At 47.5% G+C, this 25,056-nt stretch overlaps 1 protein-coding gene and 1 pseudogene across 1 annotated transcript; both read left to right on the plus strand.

Annotated features, from left to right (window-relative positions):
- Window positions 1-1,594: 1,594 nt before the first annotated feature.
- On the plus strand, window positions 1,595-6,802 carry LOC109281931 (olfactory receptor 52K2-like; annotated as a pseudogene).
- An 8,403-nt stretch (window positions 6,803-15,205) lies between these two features.
- Window positions 15,206-16,150, plus strand: LOC102569545 (olfactory receptor 51I2). The gene has a single exon (XM_006263697.3). It carries the CDS (start codon window positions 15,206-15,208, stop codon window positions 16,148-16,150), a length of 945 nt encoding a protein of 314 aa, XP_006263759.2.
- The last annotated feature ends 8,906 nt before the right edge of the window (window positions 16,151-25,056 follow it).

Raw genomic sequence — 25,056 nt, forward strand, 5'->3', positions numbered from 1 at the left:
TTGGATCAGTACTCTCATCAGTGGGCTTTGATGGAGATATTAGTTTGACTTCCAATGAAGTACTACCAATTCATACTCCTACCAGGGAAAGACATTACATTGCCACAGGCACCCCTTTATAGGGAGTTCCTGTCATCACACACCGCAGGTAACCGTTTTTATAAAGCATCTTAGCCAAGAAGTTCTCTTTAAAGATGCAAAGTCTTCTCTGACCAAGCAGTCTTCAAACATAAGAGCACAAGTGTGATCCAAGCCCAGCCCAGTGGTTCATCTGGAGCTCATTAATCACATGTTCTACAGTGCAATAGTCAATGCATTTGAGGGGGGAAAAAAATGGGGTATATCTATATTCCCTTATTCACCTTGTCCACAAGTTTGTGTATAAAATTTAGAGATTGCTTTCAGAGTTTTTTTTTTTTTTTTTTTTTGGTAGAGCGTAGGGGAAAAGTGCCCATCTTCCCAAGGGGCCTTAATATGGTAAAATATAGCCAAGAGTTTTGGGTTTACTGGGATCAGTGAGCAGCCCTCCACAATCAAAGCTACTCCAGGGAGACCAGAAGCTTTGCACAAAGCTATGATCAGCCAAGTCTTCAAAATTAAGTTGTGCTATGGCTTAAAATCAAGGTGCTGATAGATTCCAACAGCAAATACAGAAATAGTTTCACCAAAAAGTTGCAATACACAGTTGGTAGGAAAGAAGTGGGACCCTAGCTTTGTTATCTAGAGATGTGGCTATAGCACAAATATTTACTGGTTTATTGAGAAAAAGCAGGCAACAGCAAAATTCATACATGCTTATCACTTATTACATTGGTGAAGTAGTGTTTTCCCCTATAGTCAGATTACTAGTTTGTGCTTCATCTTTATAGGAAAAATTCGCCATTTTAGTCTCCAACAAAGTTCCTTCAGAAAGCTTCTCCCTCTTAAAACTCCCTTCGTGTGGTGTGGTGTGGTGTGGTGTGGTGTGGTGTGTTTTTAAAGTGGCCCTTGCACTATATGGAAAAAAGAAAGTTCTCCATTTTCATTAGCTAAATCAGCATTTCAGCAGTTGTGTAGCAATTTTCACTTCAGTAAGGCTCCCCCAGCTGAGTACCATACATAGACTATCTAGTATGGTTTCCAAGTGTAGGTGTCTTATGGCTGAGAGCCTCATCTTTACATACTATGCAACTATCTAGACATACTAGATATATTTATAGATTATAAAGTCCCCTAAAGAGACTTTGGGCTTTTGCTACTTGCAAGAGGCTTTCTAAAACTAAGCTTCAAGCCAGGATCTAGCTGCTCTTTTAAGAAAGAAGAAAAAAAAAAAAGGAAATTAACTACAATACCTTTCCTAAATAAACCTCTTTATATTGCTTTTTCAGTACAAAACTTCCTCCTTTTAAAGAAATTGCTCAAGATTGCTAACAATACTATAGCCCCTGATTTCTTCTCTCTCTCCAATAACCATCATAGTATACTAAAGCAGCAGTAGTAACTCCCCTTTATAGCCCTGCCCAACCCAGCTGATCAGCTGACCCTGCCAGGTGTATCCTATAAAAGAGGCAGCTAACAGCCTCCCTGGGTACTAAAATATTGAGTTTGGGGGTGCATAGTGCTTGTGAAGTAGAGTTAAAAAAAAAACCAACAACAACAAAAATTCTCAAACACATCTTATGAGACAGTACTGAAAGGGCAGGGGGTTTTGGGGGGGTTTTTTTGGTGCTGTTTTTACTGATTTTTGTCTGTCCTGGTGTATTCTAGCCTGACTTGCAATGCAAACAAAGGAAGGGAGCACTCCAGAAAAGGCTGAAAGCTGAAGATGGGTAGAGAGAAGCAGCTGAGTTTATATAGCAGGGAACAGCAAGGGGAGCATAAAGAAGAAGAAGAAGTTTCTGAGGCTTTTCCTGTTGTCACCCAGTGCTACTACTGCTGCCTTGCTCTGAGAGCTGTAGGAAGATCAAGACTGGGCTTAACTAATGAGGGTCTAGATTTTCTGAAAGACTTGGGCAGATTAAACCCAGGATTATAAAGGCTCTAGGTCAGGATCATTCACAGCACACTAGCAAAACTGCATGAGGGGCTGCCCTGGTTGTAGGAGTGCAGCAGACAAGAGATGCTAGCAGAGTCCCATTTGAATTGCAGTGCTACAGCTGTGCAGTGATCCCTGTACTCAGCCTTGTTAACCCAAAGACTTCTAAAATCCTGAACTAAGTCTTAAAAACATGAGGCTAGTTTGAAAACATGCATCTTCCAAAGACTGGTCACTTAAGGGACATGCTGGGACATACCTGCCCTTCAGACTTGCTTGTTGTCAGAGTTGTATGTCAAGATGATTTCTTTATTGGGAGGGCTAGAGGCTGTGTTAGTGACAGCTGGTAATCTCAAATTAATGGTAGGAGCCTAAAAGCTGGGCACTGTGGATAACCTTAGCTGCCCTATTTGCTGCATGCAGAGAACAGGGTTTGGGGTGAGTGTGACCTGCCCTGCTTTCTACCAGGCTCCTGTGAGGAGGTCCTGCTGGAGAAAGGGACTTTATTGCTATTTCCAGCAGCAGCTTTGCAGGGAACCATTTGAAGAAGACAGTCTCTTTTAATGTTAACTTTTCAGTCCTTCTTGTAACATGTATTCCAGCAACCCTATGAGGGCTTGCCCTGTGCTCATCTGGGGTGACTGAGGAAGGTCACCCTCCTATCATAAGCACTGGGGGCTTCACTAGATGTCTCTAGGGCGTGCAAGGGACACAATGCAAAGGAAAACATATAAAGGAGGAAGACGCAAGGAAGGAAAGTGGGGGATTGCACGTGTGAAAAGAAAGGAACAGGCTTCAAAAACTGATTCCACTTGATTTCCTCCCTCTGCCTGCAACACAAGCACAAAGGAAATCCAACACAGACTGTCAGAGGCTTCATCTCTCCCTGTGTTGCAGCACTTACTACTTTTCCAAGTAAAGCGGTGATTCTCTATGACGGACGACACAAGGCTGTAGCCTAGGCTAGGCACGGGGACAAGGCTGTGCCAATGCTCCTGCTAGCTCTTAAAGCCAGAGGAGCCTGGCTAGGAGTCTTGCTCCTCTGTTTGGGGTCAGGCTGATGCCACTGTTGGGGTAGGGAAGGGATTTCCCCCCATAGTTAGAGTGGCAAGGACTTGAGGAGGGTTTTGCCCCTCTCTCTAGTAGGGGCATGACCTCTGTCTGGGATCTTTTGAGTGTCTATTGCACACCTTTTTACAGAAGCAGGACGCTGGCTGCAGCGGTCTCCCTGCTTTCCCTGTGGCAGGTTTGGGTGCGATGTCATGTGCTGTGTCAGGGTGATGGGAGTTTTACAAAGTTTAGATCATGGATTTGTCTGGGATGGTTTGGACCCAGATGATGGTACTTCAGGACTGGGGTTGGACTAAATATGACCTCCAGAAGTCTTTTGCGGCCCCACTCCTCTAATTTCTGTGGTTGTGACTTGATTAGTCTCTTGATGTGCTTTGATTCAATGTGCTCAGGCATATATAGGTTTCATAGACACTTGGTCTGGAAGGGACCTTGGAAGATCGAGTCCAGCCCCCCACCCCAGGGGCAAGAAGTCAGCTGGTGTCAAAGGATCCCAGGAAGATAAGCATCCAAATGTCTCGTGAAGGTGTAACCTGGGCAGTACTCCAAGACATGCCCCTTCTCCAAGTGAAGGGATCAAAGCAGGTGCACAAGTGCTGTGGGAGGTGGAGGGACCCTCCTTCCCCTATAGAGCAGAGCCAGACCACCACTGGGGACTTAACCATATACCTTTTTAATGAGAAAAACAGTAGTGGGAACATAACATGTATAAACCAGGGGGTATAGGGGACACTACAACACCCCGAGGAGGTGGGATTCAATAAAGGGTAGGCATTTACACTTGTAGACTTATTCATGCAGTTTGTTCTCATCGGTGCATAGACTTCTTGAGTCGAAGCTCATCCATGCATATGAGGAAGCTTCTGTTATGAATCAGTCTTGGTCTTCTTGCTTCATGGATACTGTGTCCAGCAATCCTGGTGGCTCTGGGACATAGATGTAGATAGCTGCAGTGCCTTTCAGGTGCACAAGTCTGGCTTGCAATGCAGACAGGAATGCCTTCCAGTTTTGCAGAGAGAACGGCGGGTTTAATTCCGGTCTTTGCTCAATGCCTCTTTTTTTTCTAGACCATCTGTGATGCCTCCAAGTTTTTTAGTGCTTTGGTAAATTGAAAAATACATGAGAACACCAGATGGGGAATTGGATTTCGAATGTCCATATTAAACCGTGAATATAACTGAAAAGAATAAAACTGAGTCATTAATAAAATGAACCTCCCCTGGTTCCTGGCAGATTTTAATGAACTTTCAAGCTGGAGTTGGCCACAATGTCCTGAAGGCAGGACAAAAGCAGACCCTCCTGGCTTTGTGAGTCCAGTTTGCGGTGATGCCAGCCCGTTGCAGCTTGCAATGCTTATCAGGGACTGACCCAAAGCTCCAGTTTCTAGCCAGGAGAGTTGTTTGCTACCAGACCTCCCGGCAGGCTCGGTGTCTCTGTGCTCTGATAGTTAGAGGCCTTCTCCTAATCCGTGATCCTGTTACTTGTGTACTTTTTAAAAAGCCCACCCAAAAGCTTCTTGAAAGACCTCCTAAGCTTAGATAATGACTTAAAGTGATGGGTTTTTACCAGTCAGCCGGTACTGCACAAGCAGGACTATAAGCTACGACTACGGTTATGGCCTGGAAAGCATCTAGTGCCAAGGTCATCCTGGCAATTGTACACCAACAGAAGCAGGGCCTAGACTCTGGGGGGGTGTATTTGAAGACTGCACTCACAGGTGACTTTGTGAAGGGCACTGCAAGGAAGCAGCAGCTGTAACCAGTTGTACATGGTTAGACTGAATTTGTGTTCAACATAAGCCTTTGTGTTTAAAGCAAAAGGTGAAAAATGAGCCTGCTGGACAGTATTATGTTCTTGATTTGATTTAATTTAATTTAATTTGCTTCCTCCTGAGTTGCGAATGGTCTACTTGACTTGGTTTGGCTTTTACCTTTCCCAAACTAGCTGCATTTTAAAGGAGAACGAGCCCCCTTGCCCTTGGCTCCTATATTATTCATCTGTTTACTATTACAGTGGTTTTAGTAAAGGAAATGCTGTTTCCTCCACCCCTAGGCTTCACCCTTTCTTATTCAGTTTGCCCAGAATGTGGCTTCCTAATTCTTCACCGTGACAACACCACTTCTGCCTGAGAGCCTCACAAAACAGTAGGGTTGGCATGGATGTCAGGAGGTCATCCAGTTCAACCCCCAGGTCAGCGCAAGAACATGCCAGTCTAAATGACCCTAGAGAATTGTTTTTCTAATTTGCTTTTAAACTGCTAAGGATGGAGAGTCCGCAGCCACTCTTGGGTGTCTGTTCCACTCTTATGGTGGAAACCTTCCGTTTATTCAGCCTCAATTTTTCTTGCTGAAATTGCTCATCTTGTTCCCTGTAGTCACAGAGAAGAGTCTATCACCATAACTCTTTTAAAACACACTTCAAGTGTTTGGGGACTTATCAAATCCCCTTGGGCCTTTTTTTCCAGACAAACTCAGTTTTTAGAGGTTGGAGGCATTGTTTCCTAGACCACTAACCATTTTCTTTTGCATTTTGCCAGACACTCTCAGTCCATGTCTTTAGAAATGAGCAAAGAGCAGTGCATTTAAAATGATCCAAGGTTTCCCTATGGAGAGCATGATTCTGCTTTGCATTTTCTATCTTCACCTGCAGCCAGCAAGGTGTGATCCTGAAGTCCCATCTGCAGTGAGCAATGTTGGCATTTAACAGCAGCCATGTCAACCCTTCCTCATGCACCCTGCTGCGTCTCCTGGGGTTGGAAGCTGCCTACAACTGGATCTCCATCCCTCTGACCACCATGTATACCTTGACCCTTCTGGGAAACGTCACCATCCTTGCTATGATCAAGGCAGAGCAAAGCCTCCACAAGCCCATGTCTATCTTGGTCTGCATGCTGGCTGTCATTGACCTGGTCATGGCCACTACCACCATCCCCAAAATGCTGTGCATGCTCTGGTTCAAAGCTGGGGGATTTTCTTCAATGCTTGCATGGTCCATATGTTCTTCATCCATGCTGCCTATGGCATGGAGTCAATGGTGCTGTTAGCCCTGGCCTTCGATCACTACATAGTCATTTGCAATCCTTTTGAGGTATGAATACATCCTAACCAACAAAATACTGGCCAAGATTGGGGTGGCAGTAATCCTTGGAGACATCATGTTTATTGCCCCCATAGCGCTGCTGGCTTCCCAGCTGCCCTATTGCTGGACCAATGTCATCATTCACACCAACTGCGAGCACATGGCGGTGGTGAAGTTGGTCTGTGCCAGCAGCATCATCAACGTTGTGTATGGGCTGGTGGTGACTGTGGTGGTGGTGGTGGGCATTGACTTGCTGTTCATCACCTTCTTGTACTGCACGGTCACCCAGGTTGTCTTGGTTCTGCCATCCCAAGACACCTGCTACAAAGCTTTCAGCACCTGTGCTGCCCACATCAGTGTCATCCTGGTTTTCTACACACCTGCTGTATCTTCCATCCTGATGCACAGGTTCAGTCACAACGTGGCTCCGCACATTCACATACTTCTGGCCAACTTCTACTTCCTGGTCCCTCCCATGCTGAACCCTATTGTGTTATGGGGTCATAACCAGGGAGATTCATGACAAGGTGATGCATACCCTGAAAGGGATAAAAGGTTATCAGCTGATGGGGAGGCTTCAGTCCTGCATGCATGTTCCTTGGCTTTGTCATCAGAGGATACTTCGGTAATTATAATAAAAAGGAGAACTTGTCATGGTCTTTTATTGCTCATTTGAGGTGAATACTGGGGTGGGGTGGGGGGGGAAACAAAACTTTTCAGCTTACACGTTTTTCCAGAACTGTGGGACTGACTTATATCCATCGCTCTTGAACTGCTAGACCTGCCCTGCTTCTAGTTGGGTGGGATGCTTTGAGAATGCACTACAACTTCTTCAGTAGCATCTCTGGGTAGGCATTTTGGACCCAACTTTACAACTTCGTCAGGACAGTTTCAGCATAATTCATAGATTCATAGATGTTAGGGTCGGAAGGGACCTCAATAGACCATAGAGTCCGACCCCCTGCATAGGTAGGAAAGAGTGCTGGGTCTACAAGATCCCAGTTACATGCATATCTAACCTCCTCTTGAAGACCCCCAGGGTAGGGGAGAGCACCACCTCCCTTGGGAGCCCGTTCCAGACCTTGGCCACTCGAACTGTGAAGAAGTTCTCCCTAATGTCCAATCTAAATCTGCTCTCTGCTAGCTTGTGGCCATTATTTCTCATAACCCCCGGGGGCGCCTTGGTGAATAAAACATCACCAATCCCCTTCTGTGCCCCTGTGATGAACTTATAGGCAGCCACAAGGTCGCCTCTCCTCCTTCTCTTGCGGAGGCTGAAAAGGTCCAGGTTCTCTAGTCTCTCCTTGTAGGGCTTGGCCTGCAAGCCCTTAACCATAAGAGTGGCCCTTCGCTGTACCCTCTCCAGGTTATCCACATCCCTCTTGAAGTGCAGTGCCCAGAATTGCACACAGTACTCCAACTGCGGTCTGACCAGCGCCCCAGAGAGGGGAAGTATCACCTCCTTGGATCTGTTTGTCATGCATCTGCTGATGCACGATAAAGTGCCATTGGCTTTTCTGATGGCTTCGTCACACTGCCGGCTCATGTTCATCTTGGAGTCCACTAGGACTCCAAGATCGCTTCCTGCTTCCGTGCCACCCAGCTGGTCACTTCCTAGGCAGTAGGTGTGCTGGACATTTTTCCTCCCTAGGTGCAGCACTTTGCATTTGTCCTTGTTGAACTGCATCCTGTTGTTTTCTGCCCACTTGTCCAACCTGTCCAGGTCTGCTTGCAGCTGTTCCCTGCCCTCCGGCGTGTCCACTTCTCCCCAAAGCTTTGTGTCATCTGCAAACTTGGACAGAGTACATTTCACTCCCTTGTCCAAGTCGCTGATGAAGACATTGAAGAGTATAGGTCCAAGGACCGAGCCCTGCAGGACCCCATTGCCCACAGCCTTCCAGGTCGTAAGCAACCCATCCACCACGACTCTCTGGGTGCGACCCTCTAGCCAATTTGCCACCCACCAGCCTGTGTAGTCATCCAAGTAACAACCTCTTAACTTGTTCACCAGTATGGGGTGGGATACCGTATCGAAGGCCTTCCTGAAGCCTAAGTATACGACATCCACCCCTACTCCTGTGTCCAGGCGTTTTGTAACCTTGTCAAAAAAAGAGACTAGATTAGTCGGGCACGATCTGCCTGCTATGAACCCATGCTGGTTTCTCCTCAGTGTAATTTGTCCTGCTGGGCTCTCACAAATGTGAGCCTTGATAATTTTCAAAGATTTTGCCTAGGATGGAGGTGAGACTGACTGGCCTATAGTTGCCCGGGTTCTCCTCCCTCCCCTTCTTGAAAATGGGGACCACACTGGCCCTTTTCCAGTCCTCCGGGACTTGGCCCGTGCGCCACAACCGTTCAAATATTCCCGCCAGTGGCTCTGCAGTGATGTCGGCCAGTGTCTTCAGCACCCTCGGATGGAGCCCATCCGGGCCTGCCGACTTAAAGGCATCCAGTTCCTCCAAGTGACTCTGCACCATCTCGGGGTCTACGCATGGCAGTCTGGCGCCTTGCTGCTGCCTCTCTACAACCCCAGTGAGAGACTTGTCGTGCCCCTCGCTTAGGAACACTGAGGCAAAGAACTCGTTGAGGAGTTCAGCCTTGTCCCCCCCGTCCGTCACCAATTGCTTCTGCCCATCTAGTAGGGGTCCTATTCCTCCTTGGGCCTTCCTTTTACACCCTATATATCTAAAAAAAAAAATTTCTTGTTGTCCTTTACTTGGGATGCCATCCTCAGCTCCATGGTAGCTTTGGCCTGTCTAACTGCTTCCCTACAAGCACGAGCAGAGGAGGTATACTCCTCCTTGGTGATCTCTCCCTGTTTCCACTTCTTATGTGCTCCCCTTTTGGCCCTTGGGCTGCCCTGGATTTCTCTGGTCAGCCAGGGAAGCCTCTTGACCCCTTTCCCTCTTTTTCCTCGCATCAGGATGGTCTCCCTCTGTGCCTGAAGGATCATTTCTTTAAGGCACAGCCACCCTTCTTGGGCTCCCATCACTTCAAAACTCCTGCCCTGCAGTGCGTCCTTGACTAATGGCCTGAGTTCATTGAAGTCAGCTTTCCTAAAGTTTAGCACTTTCACCCTACTAGTTACCTTACCCACTCGACGTCTTATGATGAATTCTATTATGTGGTGATCACTGTTCCCCAGGTGACCACCAATCTGTAGGTCCCCTACCATGTCATCACCCATTGCCAATACCAGATCCAGTATGGCATTCCCGCTAGTGGGACCGTGTACCTCCTGTGTCAGGTGTAGGTCCTGTATACAGGTTAGAAACCTGCGTGAACAGTGGGACTTTGCCATCTGCATCTCCCAGCAGATGTCTGGGTAGTTTAGGTCCCCCATGACTACTGCCTCTTCAGCTCTGAGACCATAAAAGCTACCTCAGGAGCCCTGAAACTATTTCTTCCCCTTGGCGTGGGGGTCTGTAGCAGACCCCTACCACCAAATCCCTTTCTCCTTGCCCCCCATGTAACTTAACCCACAATCCTTCTACTTCCTCATCCTTTGATTCAATCTTGATGAGGGGCGAAGTATATTGTCATTGACATAGAGCGCAACCCCTCCCCCTTTGTTCCCCACCCTGTCCTTTCTGTACAGCCTATAACCCTCAATATGTACTGCCCAGTCGGGGGACGAATCCCACCAGGTTTCTGATAGCCCTATTAAGTCGTAGGTGTTTAGTGCAAGCAGGAGCGCTAGTTCATCCTGCTTGTTCCCCATGCTCCTAGCATTAGTATATAGGCACTTGAGCCCTGCGACTGGTGCCTTTGCTGCCCCCCTGCTCTGAATCCCAAGGGGCCCCTTATTTCTTACCTGCTTATTGCTTACCTGTGCCACAGTGCTGGTCCCCCCCATGGCTTGCAGGTTCCCAATGTTCTCCTTCAGGCTGGGCTGTCCTTGTGGGTGCCACATGGTTTGGTGGTCCACAGCTTCCCCTGCCCTCGTACTCCCCTCCCCCCAACGAGCCTAGTTTAAAGCCCGCCGGAGGAGATCCGCCAACCTAGAAGAAAACACACACTTACCTTTGGGGGACAGGTGAAGCCCATCCCACCTGAGCATGTCCCTCGTCGTAATGTGCGGGTCGTTGTCCAGGAAGCCGAAGCCTGCCTCGAGACACCACCGCCGAAGCCACCAGTTGGGTCTCTCTGATGCAGTTCTCCTGCCGTCTTCCTCGTCCGGTCACTGGTAGGATGGAAGAGAAAACCACCTGTGCACCGAACTCCTTCAGCACGCCACCCAGAGCACTGTAATCCGCCATCAGGTGATCGGGGGTTCTCCTGACCGCATCGTTAGTACCCACATGGACTAGGACCATGGGGTAGTAAGCGGTGGGCTTGATCCTGGCCTGGATTACTTCTGTCATGTCCCGAATCTTTGCTCTGGGCAGGCAGTATACCTCTCGTGTTGAGGGGTCCTGGCGACAGATGGGCCCTTCCGTACCTCTCAGGATGGAGTCGCCTATGATGAGCACTCGTCAGCTCCTCCTCTGAGTCCGCTTGGATCTCTTGACCTGTTCGGAGCGTGGAGAATGTGGCGTTGCTTCCTGCCCAAGGGTTTCCTCCTCCCCTTCCATCTCCTGCAGGGTCGCCAGGGCCTCGTACCTGTTCACCAGTCAGACTGGAGGAACTGGTACCTGTTCGCTGCGAGCAGCTCCAGTCCTGGCTGTGACCGTCTGCCACTCTGCTGTGGAGGGCATTCCCTGGGCTGCTTCTTCCTTAGGTGCCTGGTCCTGCAGGGAAAAGAAATAGCCATCAATCTCTTCCTCCACCTCCCTGATCCCCCTCAGCCTGCTAACCTCCTCCTGGAGCTCCCTCGCCTGCGCCTCCAGAGCCCTAAGACGGGCTCCAGCTGGACAGGTGTGGGGGCCCCCAATCTCTGCCCCCTGACCCTGCTGGGGATCCCCCACAGGCCAGGAGGTAGGGGGACATCAGCTCCCCCATGGGCTTGGTCTGGGTGGAGGCCTCAGACCAGCCCCGGGTAGCCTTGTCCCCCTGGGCAGAGGCCGTAGCAGCACTCCTCGTAGACACCATTCTATAAGCTGCTGTATGTAGATCTGAGTGGTGTCTATGCCCTACCCCTACAAGAGTCTCACTCCTGGCCCTTCCTGCCCGCCTGCCGGGGCGAACGCCTGTGCAAATGCTGGTGCGCTCTTACAGAGTAAGAGCTATAATGACTCTTCAAGTGAGTAGCTGCCTGGCTGCCCTCTTCTCCCTGCATCTTTATACGCTGTACTCCACTTTTTAGGGCAGAAAAAGTTTATGCGCTTACCTGAATGCAATATAAACACACCTTGAATAAGAACAGCACACATCAGCTGCTCCCTCCTCATTTTAAGGCTTATTACCTTGTTTCTCAGGTTCCTTGTGCCTCTGATAGCATCCTTTGATCTTGACAGGGATCTGTCACTTCAAGGATGCTTAAGCCATCGTGGAATTGACTGTTCTTAATCGGGTTTTCCAGATAAAAGAAGTATGATCTGTCATGAAGTAGATACTGTGACTAGAAATCTATGACCATGAGCAGTTCCTGCACTAACAGATGCAAATAATAGGAAATAGTTGGCAAATAAGCAGGCAATGAGATGGGTATCATTAAGCAATTAAGCAACCAATGCACTAATCCAATATTCATATCAGTAGGGCGCAGTGTAGTTATAGGGAGCACACAATCTCTATAGTGGGAATCACTCTCTATAGCACTCATATTATCACCTGGCTAGAAGGGACCTCAGGGGGTATCTAGTCCCGACCTGCACAGAGGTAGGAGTTGCTGTTCCCAGCCTGTCCCAGGCAGATGCTCATCTAGCTTCTGCTTGGAGACTTCCAGCGAGGAGAGCCCACCCCTTCCTGGGCCACTGGCTCCTTTTTGTCCTGGTGTTTCCCTTCAGAAGATGCAGAGCTCCCTTTTCTTGCAGTCTAGTAGCATACCCGATAGCCCATCTAAACCTGCCTTGCAGCCAGGGAGAACTATATTGTTCTTGCTCTCCTTTACGACAGCTGTTTTTTCTGACACGGTTGACTCTTATCCAGCTTTTATTGTCCACTGTCATCCCCAGGTCCTTTTTCTGCAGAACTGCCACCCTTCATAAGGTCTGTTTTCCGGCTCTCCTCCCACTGTGCGCGTGGCTCTCCTCCACTGTGCGCGTGGCTCTCCTCTTCATTAATAAAGTTATTGAAGAAAACTTACCTGTGGGGCACTCCACTTGATACCAGCTGCCAACTAGATCTTAAACCATTGACCACTATCCATTAAGCCTGACTATCTAGCCAGCTTTCTATCTAGTCATTAATACATATGTTGAACAGCACCAAGCCCAGGACAGACCCCAGTGGGACTCCACTCAGAAACTCCTTCCCTTCCAACCTGGTTCCATTTATAATTACCCTTGGCTTGCAATTTCTGAAACAGTTGTCTTTCCATCTTACACATCTCTGCATCTTATGTTACAGTTCATGTCAGGAGCCCAGAGGACCGTAACAATTCCATCCCCATTTCTGTGTTCAATGAACTTGGGACATACCTCCCCCATTTATGTTTACCATGTCCTTGGCAAATGCATGGGCACCCTTGCCACTTGTATCCCAAAGACCATATGGATAGTGGCCATATAAAATCTGGTGTTGTTTTTTCCTGCCAATATGGTAAGATCAAACCAGTCACTGCCTCCAGTTCTGGTGTTTCCACACTTAAAAATGGATGATGCTAAACTGGAAAGTGTTTGGAAATACCCAAGTCAGCTGGGTCCAATTCCATTAGTACAAATAAAGTCTGAATTACAGAAATTTGTCGCCTCTCATTTAGAGGTGGCATCAGTAGAAATTCCCCAGTTGCTCTGGGATCCCAATGGAGTTTATAGAGCTGCATTGTAAATACTCCATCAAAGGGATCTGGCAGTGAGATGCTCTAGCAAGCATGTACAGACACTTCTTGCTCTTGAAATGCAGTATGATCATTCCTCTGGACCATTTCTGGTGAGTGCACTGATGACAGGTTTTCTTTGTAAAGGAACCTGAAATCGGGTTAATTGCATGCAATTTAAGCTGTTTCAGTGCTTTACCAAGAGAGGCTGTGGACTCCCCATCCTTGGAGGTGTTTAAGACCTGGCTAGACAAAGCCTTGGCTGGGATGATGTAGTTGGGGCTGGTCTAGATATGACCACCTGAGGTCCCTTCCAACCCTCATTTTCTGTGAACAGGCACATGAGACTTTTCTCACACTGTCTCTGCAGGTTTACGAGCTTAATTGATCATAGAGGATTGTAATGCAATGTCAGATCCAGCTTATTTATTCTCAAAACCAGCCAGGAACAATGGACATTATAACCAAGAAATTGCCTTCTTTTTTTTTTTTTTTCTTTACTAGTATTGAAAGATGATCAGGATAGATCATAGTACCTAATGGAGGCAGCTTGCCAATGAGTAATTGCTGCAAGATACTTATCTCCTTCATGAGAGCATGAGACCTGTGCACACTTTTCTGCAGAAAAGCCTACATTGCATAAAATGTACCTGACTTCAAGTTCCTTCACAAAGCAAACACGCTGCCTGATTTTAATGAAACATGTGTTTGCCACCCAGAGCAATCGTGGCTCAGTTTCTAATATACAGACCCTAAGGAGTCTATGCTTTCCAGCTTGGAGATATTCAGCTCTCCGGCTGACATGTAACAACTGCTTTTTGGATTGGGGAGATGAGGCATTTTGTCCATCAACAGTAATATACCCATGGCAAAGCCAGTCAGAAGGTTGTATACCTGTGCTATACACCCCTTGATACTTTTTCAAAGTTGGGATCTTAATGACAAACCATGAGGTTGTTGTAGCAGGCTGCAATTCTGGGTTTGTTTGAAACGAATTTAACAACACGAGGTCAGAATCTGCACCACCTGGGAGGGTGGAATACGGACTCTGAAGCAGCAGCATTTTAGGCTGGTTTTATGAGAACAGACCTCTCAAGGTCTGATAGTAGCGAGTTTTACCTTGTCTCTACTGGGTTTCCTCAGTGTTGTTCACATCCTGACTGTCACCTTTTGATGGCCTATCCAGAACAGTCTATTTTTGCTTATTGGCTCCATACCTCAGAGAAGGACATGACCTGCATGCAAGTAGCTAAAACTCAGCAGCATTAACTTAAACCCCTTGTTTAACTAGAGTCCAGAGTGAGTGGGGAGCTCTCTATGGAGGTTTCCTGGAAACTCTCTCTCTCTCTCTCTCTCTCTCTCTCTCCCACCTTCCTTCACTGTAAGCTTGATGAAAGGAAGCAAGTTACCAGGGAGAAGGGAACATTTTGGGACCAAGAAGAATTAGATAAGCCAGTTTATGGAGGAGTTTGCTAAGGAAGGTCTGCTTGGAGGGGCAAGAAGAGAGAGGTGGCAGATTTAAGAGACCCTGCGAGATGGCTGGTGGATGTTCAAATGCCAGAGCCACTGCTACTGCCAGTTCTTCCTCTGCTTGCACCTATGAGGTGTCTATCCAAGCCATAGGCAGTGTGTAGGGGAGGCACATGCCCCCCCTGAAACTGGCCCTCGCTGGCTGGGGGATGGGGGGCACTGGCCGGTGCCAACAAGAAGTGCTGGTTACATTTCTGGAGTCTGTGATCAGCTGCTGGTGCCCCCCACCCCCCAGAGCCAGGAGGCACCAGTTGTCCATGGTCCAGGCAGCACTGCTCACCATTGAGGCTGCCATCCAGGTCCTGGTTAGGTCATGTGGAGACTGTGGCTTGTAGGTGACAGCCAGGTGGGTGAATGCCTGGGGTGTGAGTGCTGGCTCCTGGGGGTGTCCCTTGGGGAGCGGGCAAGAGTCCCCAGCCTGCCCACCCCTCCTATCCATCCATAGGCACTTCCTCTCGTCCATACTGTTATGCAGAGATGAAGAAACGCATGTGAGCAATGGTGGACTCTTTGGTTCACAGGATAATTGTACTTGGTACATGGTGTTGCACAAAAATGCAACTGGGGAGACATAGTTGATCTATTGACGTTGTTTCTATTTCATCCATAAGGAATATGCCAGTTGACACTAGCTGACACAAGCACATTGTGTCATGGGGACATCCAATAACAGCATCTTGCAACCTTCTACATTGTTCCTGACAGGCATCCCTGGGTTGGAAACTTGGCATGCCTGGATCTCCATCCCCTTCTGCTTCCTGTATTTCCTGGCCATAACTGGTAATATTGTTATTCTCATTGTCATCGAGAGGGAGCACAGCCTCCGTGAGCCCATGTACCTCTTCCTTTCCATGCTGGCCATCTCGGAGCTGGGCGTCTCCCTGTCTACAGTCCCAACCATGCTGAGCGTGTTGCTGTTTGATTTGAGGGCGATCAAGATTGATGCCTGTCTTGCCCAGATGTTCTTCATCCACTGCTTTTCCATCATGGACTCTGGGGTGCTTCTGGCCATGGCCTTTGACCGTTTTGTGGCCATCTACAACCCCCTGCGGTACAACTTGATCCTGACAGGCCCACGGATAAGCCTCCTCGGACTGGTCATCACCATGCGGAGTGTTTTACTAATGGCACCATTTCCTTTTCTCCTGAAAAGGCTCCCGTTCTGCAAAGCCAACGTGCTGGCTCACTCGTACTGCCTGCATCCCGATTTGATCCAGCTGCCATGTGCAGATACCAGAATCAACAGTTTTTATGGCTTGTTTGTGGTAATCTCCACATTTGGGCTGGACTCACTTTGTATTGTCCTGTCTTATGTCATGATCCTTAAGACGGTACTGAGCATTGCCTCCATGGAAGAGCGTCACAAGGCCCTGAACACATGCGTGTCTCACTTCTCTGCTGTCCTGATATACTACATCCCCATGATCAGTTTGTCTATGATGCACAGGTTTGGCAAACACGCTTCCCCCCTTGTCCACATCCTCATGGCCAATATCTACCTCTTTGTCCCCCCTGTGCTCAACCCCATCATTTACAGCATCAGGACTAAGCAGATCCGCAGAGGGATCTCCAGGATGCTCGGTTTGAAGAGGGCTTGATCTAGATGTGACAGCCAATGAGCAGCATGCTCACCAAGTGCACGTACTCATCCCCACCTATTGTTCCCACCACCTTGAGAGAGCCTCACTAGTAAACCATACACCTAAGCAGGGAACTGCACCTGTCTTGTGCATCTCCACTAAATGTGGAATATGTCACCTTATTATGATGCAAAGGCATTGCGTTGAGCAGCCTTTGATTGAACTGGATTTTTTGTGCAGGGTTGCAAGGACTGTATAACTTCTGTTTTCATGGTTCTCAATAAAATAATGGCATTGTGACTGGCACACAGGTAATCAGACCTAAGTATAGTAAACACAAATGAGTGCAGCATAAAATGTTGTTTAATAGCTCCTTTACTGGACACACAAGGCAATCCTAGTGATAGATGATGTAGAAGACTGACTTATTTAACACTTGTTTTACTTCAATCTTTATGAGTAAGGTCAAATGAGAAGCATATTTGGCAGCAAGGATATTGGAAGAGAGCGAGTAGTGGAAGAAGAGTTGGAGATGATTTAAGGGAGCATGGGTGTTTTCAAGTTGGCAGGGCCTGATGAGATGCATCCTAGAGGACTGGAGGAAATCCCTGGGGTCATTTGAAAGCTTATGGCTCTTCTCTTTGAGAACTTGTGGAGATTGAGTGATGTTCTGGATGACTGGCAAAAGACAAACATCGGGCCCCATTTAAGACGGTGAAATAGGAGGATCCGGGGAATTAGAGTGGTCAATCTGGACCGGGCGTTGGACTATGATTCTGTGATCAGTGTCCTCAAGTGTGAGAGGCCATGAGTGCTTCCTGTAGGACCATGTGCTTACTTCTCCCTCCCTCCCCCCCTCCCCGTACCATGTTAGGCGTGTAATCCTGTATTACAGTACTGCAATACTGCAGGAGCGTAATACTGCACCATGTTAGGAGTGTACATCCAAGGCTAGAGTGTGACTGACACTAACTTCCACAACTCGGTGGCATCTGCGTGTTGTATACCATAGCACGTGTGAATTCGTTCTGTGTAAACAAGGTTATTTTTATTTCCTCCAGAGCAGAGCTATTGTGCAAATGGCTTTTCATTTGTTAAAGGTATAGCGTAAACGTTTTATTGCAGGAGTCACTAGGTCAATTAATCCCAAAATTATAAACATGTTGACCAATGACATAAGCGGTTGCTAGTTGGGAAAAGTTGCACAAATTATGCCTGGAACACCAAATACAACATCATCAAGTCATAAGTTTCCAAAAAAAAGTGTCGGTGATCTTTGCAGACCCTACTCTTCCATCCACGTGATTTCCTGACCCCTTAAAGACGTGTTCAAGCAATTGCCACGTAAATAGCAAAAAGGACAAAGAATTGTTGTAAAAATGAAGTGCCCCACTGGGATACTCGGAGGAGCTGAATGCTGCGTCCCAAAAGTTGCCTCCACTTTTCCCATGTGGTGCAAGTATGTTTTCTGCTCTTTTTATGAGGAATGTCTCTGTCCTAACACTGCCTTAACGAGCTCTTGGGCTCAGCTTTCCAATAAAGAACTGATTTTCTTGCCTGAAAAGACAGATGTGCCTTATTGCAGAGAACCCATCCTCGAACAAAAAGGGGAAGTCCTATTTGCAGGGTTAGGGCCTTCCCAGTACCACCTCCATGGAAGTTGGGAGGGAGGCACACACACAAAGATACTCGTCATCTGGTGCACAGCAGTCTGTCCCTCTGCTACGGCCAGGTGACATGCAAAGGCAGAACCTGCTAAAGGGAATTTGGAGTTGAGTCAGAGAAAGGGATGATGGGGTGGATCTAGAGGGGGTGCGGCGGTGTGGTCATACACCCTTTGGCTGCTCTTCACTTGCAAGTCATCTGGCCACAACCCCTGCTTCCATACAGCCCCAGAGCCTAGGGGGTATGTGCCTCTGCCACCTCTTTGTCTCCTTTCCCCTGCCACTGAATCCACTGGGGAGGGCAGAAGAGGGAAAGGGTGAACAGCAGCAGGGATATGTTCAGACCCGGCATTGAACAGCTGGTGAGCTCAGACCTCACTGTGCATGCACAAAACTGGGTGGGACGGCACAACTGTGGCCCCATTCCTGGCTCTGGTACTGGTAGCTAGCATCTCTGGACTTGGAGCAGGATGGATACAGGAGTGCAGGAAGTCTAACACTTCCTAGCAGACATAGTATTGCTCTGTATACTATCACACTGAAAAGGCAAGAAAAGCCCACAGAAGACTGGTTCAGAAGAAATGAAATGTACTGGGTATCTCAAAATCAAAAAGGAGGAGTTTTAGTGATGTCTTTAAGTTGGTCCAATCAGATCACTCAAAATAATCTTATTTCTCAGGTATTTGATGCCACTGGCATTTATATTTGTGAAGTCATGCGAGACAAGTGAGACCTGGAGATGACTAACAGAGTATCTGCCTTTAAAAAGGGGAAAAAGGAGGACCCAAGGAATTGGAGCAGTCAACCTAACTGTGACACCTGGGAAGCTACTAGAAGAAATCATAAAGCAGTCAATTTGTAAATATTTGGCAGATGGAGTGATTTAGTCAAAGCCAACATGGACCATGCTAAAGCAAAGTATTCCTGACTTGTCAGGGGTAGCTAGTGTGGTAGATGAGGTAAAGTCAGTGGACACACTATTCTTGGACTTCAGGAAAGGGAAGAAGGAAGATTAAACCAAAAATAAAATTTCTTGCAGTTCATTCTGTTGTTAACTTGCCTTACAAAGCAATCACTCCACATCCGTTGGCAAGAGGTTAGAGTGCCAAAGGCCCACTTAAACCTTTTATAGCTCTCATAAAAATTCAAGGAATTATGAATGCTCTGTTCAGGATGGAGATTTCTCCTCTACAACAAGTTTTGGCAAACTGCGGCCTATGGGTTGTACCTGGCCGCAGAACCATTTTTTCTGATCTGCAAAGCCAAGGGGCTTCACCTGGGTGGGAGAGAGAAATGGAAGTAGGGACAAGTGCCCCAAAAGTTGTCTGTCTTCTGCAAGAGTTGCAAGACCCAGGGCCCTATTGGCAAAGAAGGGAAGGATTACCCCAGCATCTCTGGCCAAGACTTCCCCACCGTTGTGATGAGTAGGTTGGTTGGGTCCCCTTGGGTATGAGCACTATAGAAATGTCAGACTGCATGCATGCATTCCTGGAACCAGTGCAGAAACCCAGGATTGGCACCTTTAGCCTTCCCATCTGACCTGGATCAAGACCTTGGGGCCATCTGGAAAATGCAGCTGCCTCTTCCAGGGAAGAGCTGCCATGACTTCATTCCCCCAGCCCCCTTTATTTCGAACAACACAAACCCTGAGATCCCCTGATTTCAGTAAGATGATTCAGCTGGAAGGTCTGAGTGTTATTACTGTTTGTATACAAGCAACCCTTGCCCTGATGTTTTTCAGTCCGTAGTTAGCAGGGGATACCAGCACACGGCTTGCAAAATCAGGTCACTGCACATTTCTTCAAGAAATGTTTTTCAAGTTCCTGTTGAACTATTTTATCCATGCCCTTCAATTGACTGCAGCTGTATAGCTTGAACTGTATCCCAAAGATGGGGATCTCTCATCATGATTGTGCCCTTTACCTTGCTATATTGAGTGCACAGGAAGCCTTTTACCACGGGCTCTGTCCCTTTCTGTGTACCCTGCCTCCATTGCTCTGAATTGCAGGGTCTTTTCCAGGATCAAGAAAAATGGACCTTTCCCTCAGCCTGTGCATGTTTTCCTTTGCATGTTGTCACTCGGTGACCTTGCTATTCACTACTTTCACTAGGAAAAGTGAGCCAGCACTAGTCATCCCAAAAGGCAGGTCTCAGAGCTGAACATGAACCTAAAGGATGCCTCCTTTTCTGTAGGCATCTCGGAGGGAAGACGTGGGTGCAAATCCACCCAGGTACACGATATCAGAAGAGCAGTGAGTTTGTTCACTTTCCTTTGGAGGCTGCATCAGTGGATATTCCCAAGTGACTCTGGGATCCCAGTGGGGTTCACAGAGCTGAATTGTAAATACCCTACCACAGGGCACTTGGCACAGAGATGCTCCAGGAAAGGGATGCACGGACATTTCCCACTCCTGAGCTACCAAGTGATCATTCCTCTTCGCTATTCCCGCAGTTTCTGGTGAGTGCATTGATAGCAGCAGGTGCTGGAGCTTGTCCTTGGAGCATCTCTGTATGCAGAGATGCAGGTAGACAGTGCAACGCTATCATGCATATGAGCAACTGATGTAGAATATTTGTCTTCTCCATAGTACGAGCGCTAGGCCTAGGCAAAATGTTCTGTATAAAAGTCTAAACTTCATGCAGTTCACCAGTTCTCGGGTTCCTTTTTTCAGACCCCGACTCCATGCAGTGCCCAGCAACTAGGGAGACGATCCAATCGCTCATGAATCCTGCTACTCATTAGCCAGAGCAAGTAGGAAGCAAACACTATTTGCACGTGTTGCTCACAACAGCTTTATTTAGAATGGAGACAGCTTCGGGCGCGCTCCCTTTCAGACGCACAGCCCGTGAACGTGGGGAGCAGCCTTGAACAATATTTTTATATTATACACCTTGGTTCATGCTGATCAACATTCATTCCTCCTCTTGTTCCACCCATTGCTCCTCCCATCTCAAGCTCCGCCTTTGTTTACTGTTTATTTCATTAACATGGAATTGCCTATGCATTTCCTTCATTTGCAATCTTTTATGCATTAAAACCACAGACTGATCTTAAGCAAAGCTTTGCTTGCAAATTGGAGCCTATTTTCAAGCAAACTTGGCTTGGGTTATAATATCCATACCCTGTCAAATGAGTGCTTTCCAACTTTTGAGATTTCCTGTCCCCACCAACTGACAGGGAACAATTCTGCTTTTCCTGGACGGCTGCTTTAAAGTACCACCGTGAGAGAGATCACTAGTTTTCCTGGGAAGCCAACACCAGGGCATCACAGCTGAGGGGATTTTGTGCTCATGTTGCTATATCCCTCAAGGCAGTCTTTCAAAGTGTGGATCCAGATGAAACATGATTTCGGAGAACAGAAGATTTGTATTTAATTGATGGGAATATTTAAATGCATGGGGTGAGAATCTGCACTGCTAGAGAGGGAAGAATATACACCCTGAGATGCTGTGTCAAGCCACTTCTCTGATGGCAGTCCTTATTATGGCAGAGCTGGTTTAGTGTCTGGGCCTTTGGCACTTGCTTTGCTGTAGGTATCTCATATAGACGGTAGGGATCGTTGCAGTGGAAGAAGCTGAGACCTTTTGGGAACTTCACTTGCCCCACCTGCGTGTAAGATGCAGGGGATGGTGTACTACTGAGCTCCCCAAGGCTATGAGCTGTGGTGGATGTGCTTAGCAGTGATTAATTCATTTGTGCAAGTGGTAGCCATTCTTGTTTCTTGCTCTGAGAGTTAATGGTTCAATGCCCCATGGGTCAGCTATCACACTTGGGCAACCAGAAACAAGTGGCCCCATTTATCCCAGATCTGTGCAAACACACATGCATCCTTACAAGACGACTCATACCCACGTGGGCACTTCTGGCAGGGCACTGCAGCTGTCTTTTGCAGACCGTAGTAAATTGCACCAACCTCAGCTAAGTCTCCTATATTGAAGATCAGTAGATGTGAAACCACTCACATGCCATAGGGTAAAGTAAACGTGTCCTGGCCCCTTGCTTTACAAATCTGTCAGCCTGTGAACAAGGACATTGCAGTTAGCCACTATAGCTACTGCTGTGGCAATGTAGGCTCTTGTGCTATGAAAACGGTGTAAGGACCTACATGGACTTACCTAGGCCAACCAGGGCCTTTGCACAAAATACAAAGATTTCTTAAAATTTACAGACACACAGATTTTAGGGACAAAAGGGGGCCGTCTAATCTTACATCCATAGAACTTTTCATGAGAATATATGAACATACGCAGTGCTAGACCAGGTCAGGCTGGTGGTCCACCCAGCCCAGTATTCGGGCTCTGACACTGCTGCAAGGGGGTGCGTTAGTGGGAGAGCACTGAACTAATGTGACCTACCCACTCTTCCTTACTCACCCTGGCATCTACCTTTATTGGTTTAGAAATACCAGAGGAAACCTCTCCAACCAGCCTGTTCAGCAGTTATTAATAGAGCTGTCCCCTATGGATTTGTCGAGTCCCGTCTTGAACCTGGCTCTGCTCTCTGCCTCTACCGACTCGCGTTGAATTGCACAAATTAAGTGCATCTTGCATTTAAAAACCCGCTTGTCTAACTAATCCTGTGGGATCAGCACTATGCATACTTTCTGCAAAGGCCAAAAACAAAGTAAAACTGACCCCCAAGTTAAGTTTCCCTATAGGAATTGTATACCTAAGACAAGACATGTATCAGTCAAGGCAGCGGGGAGAAGACTAATGTATACGTCAGACAATGCCCACATTGCACTTACTTTCCTAACATAGAAAGAGGTACTAACCAAATGGCATGGGTTCAATTTCATTGAATAAGTTCATGAACAGCATTAGCACGAAGTAGTTTTGTACCAATGAAATGTCTCATGACATTAAACTGAGAGGCACGGACACTACAGAGAGAGACTAGGGCATCCAGAAAGAATTGGGCAACTTCTAAGTCTGGGAGAGGCATGATTTCTTGTAGGTGATATATTTTATTAGACCATCTGTATGGCTGGCAAAGTCCTAGGCATTAGGCAAGCTTTTGGGCATCACAGTAACCTTCCTGAGGCATCCCCTTTTTAAGTCTGGGGCAATAAAAATAGGGATGTCATGAGTCATTTCATTAACTCCAAACCTACTTTTTGTGCGAAGATAACTCACAGACATACAAAACAAAACTGGGCCTGAGAACTTGATGCCATTTTACTCCTAGATGCATACTTTCTTGCAATAGACCCCATAGGGGAGCTGATAACTGCACACTCCATGATAACCACTTCCCCGCTATGGAGAGAGGCTGCTGAGTCCAGCGAGTATGAGTCTGGCATTGCAATGAAGCACAAAGCTTGTTTGGATGCAATCAGGTTCTAATCTGAGCGACCTGCATTGATATGCAGTGAAATAAATAAGACCAGAACAGCAGCATGTTCTTCTTTGCTTGCAGAAGCTGTGTCATTGGGAAGTCCCCAGTGACTCTGGGCTCCCCATGGAGGTCACAGAGCTGCATTACGAATACCTTACCCAGGAAACATGGCACCGAGGCACTCCAGCAGAGCGCACATGGACATTTCTCACTGTCAGCGTGAAGCAGTGCATGTTCTCCTGACCAGTTTTGAAGCTTTTAGATAAGTGGCTTGATGGGGACAGGTTTAGGAGTTAGTTTAATTATTGGATCTCTGCAGATGATATATTAAGATGTTAAACCTGCAATGCTAAATTTAAATCCAGTTTATTTTCATGCTCCAAACCAGCCAGGATCAATGGACAATGTAAATGAGAAATGGCACCCCTCCCATCACACCTGTTTTCAAATAGAGGGAACAAGCTCCAGGCAGATAATGATTTCCTAAGGCTGGCAGCAGGCACAACGCTATCGTGCACACGAACGCCTAATGCAAATATTTGTTCTCTCCTTTGTGTAAACAAGAGACCTGTGCACAACATGCCATGTAAAAAAAAGCCCAAGCTCTACAAAATTCACCAGATATCATTTTCCTCTATAAACTGCCAGTTGTCACCTGATCTTCATCTTTTTCCTTCTTACATTTTTTGTTCTTCCCTACGTGTCCTCCCAAAGGGTTCATACGGGCCAATTTCAATAAGGAGTTTCTAAACACTTGGGGAATTAAAAGTTGCGGTATCTCTACTCCATCAGGTTGGCCCAATTTTTTGTAATTCTATACAATAGACCCTTCCTTACTTTGTATCTGGGCAATACGCAACACTGCTCAGGGCTTATTACCTGTTCATCTTGTCGGGCCAAATCCAACTGAGCAATGGCTTGGAGCAGATCTCGCTGTTGGGCTTTCCTGAAGCGAGCGCTGCTTGCAAAACTCTAGATCGAATCCTTCTAGCTCAGCTGGAGCTTACAACTCTTCTCCTACTAGACCCATACATTTTTCCTCTTGTGCTTTCACTGTATCCAACACGTGGTAAATTAATGTCCAATCTCAACCTAATATCATCAGATATGGTAGATCCTTGGCTGGCCCGACAGGTATTTCTCTCACGATGCCTAATACTTCCATCCAATACCTCTTCCATGGATGCACTGATGGTTGCCCATGCAGACAAATCATCTTCACTGTATCTGCTCTTGGAGTTCAATCCTTCAGAGCCAGGTCTGCCCTAACTACAGTCTGGGCACAACCTGTGTGCATGATGGCTTGCATCATCTTCCCACCTATCCGAACCCAAATCGTCAGTTTATCCTTGTGTTTCTCCCTGCCTGTTTTTACCAATACTACAGTCCATTATACCTGCAGCGTACCTGTAAGATGCCCGTGGTCCATCCTGTCGAACGCCTTCTCATGATCCAGAGGGAGGAGGCCGAAAGACGGGGCCCTCCTGATGCACCAGCTCCAGGAGGTCCCACACCAGGTACAGGTTGTCGGAAATGGAACGACCTTGCACCATGTACGTCTGGTCGGGATGGATCACGTCCGCCAGCACGGACCACAGGCACAGTGAGATGGCCTTCACCAGCACCTTATAGTCCATGCAGAGGAGGGACACGGCACACCAGTACTCAGGTTGTGGAGCTCCCCCTTCAGCAGGAGGGTCAAAACTGCCCCCTGGCATGATGAAGGGAGTTCCCCGCAACCCTTGCCCTCGGCCCAGACCGCAGCAAAGTCCAGGCCAAGCATGTCCCAGAAAGCCCGGTAGAACTCAGATGTGGAGCGAGTGGCCGGGCACCATCTCGCCATCCTCGGAGATCTCCGACTGCAGGCTCAGGGAGAACAGGGTGGCCACTCCGCAAGAGGTGGCCAACAGGTGGCTCAGAAA

The sequence above is a fragment of the Alligator mississippiensis genome, chromosome 1 (assembly GCF_030867095.1).
Source record: "Alligator mississippiensis isolate rAllMis1 chromosome 1, rAllMis1, whole genome shotgun sequence".
Taxonomy (NCBI): domain Eukaryota; kingdom Metazoa; phylum Chordata; order Crocodylia; family Alligatoridae; genus Alligator; species Alligator mississippiensis.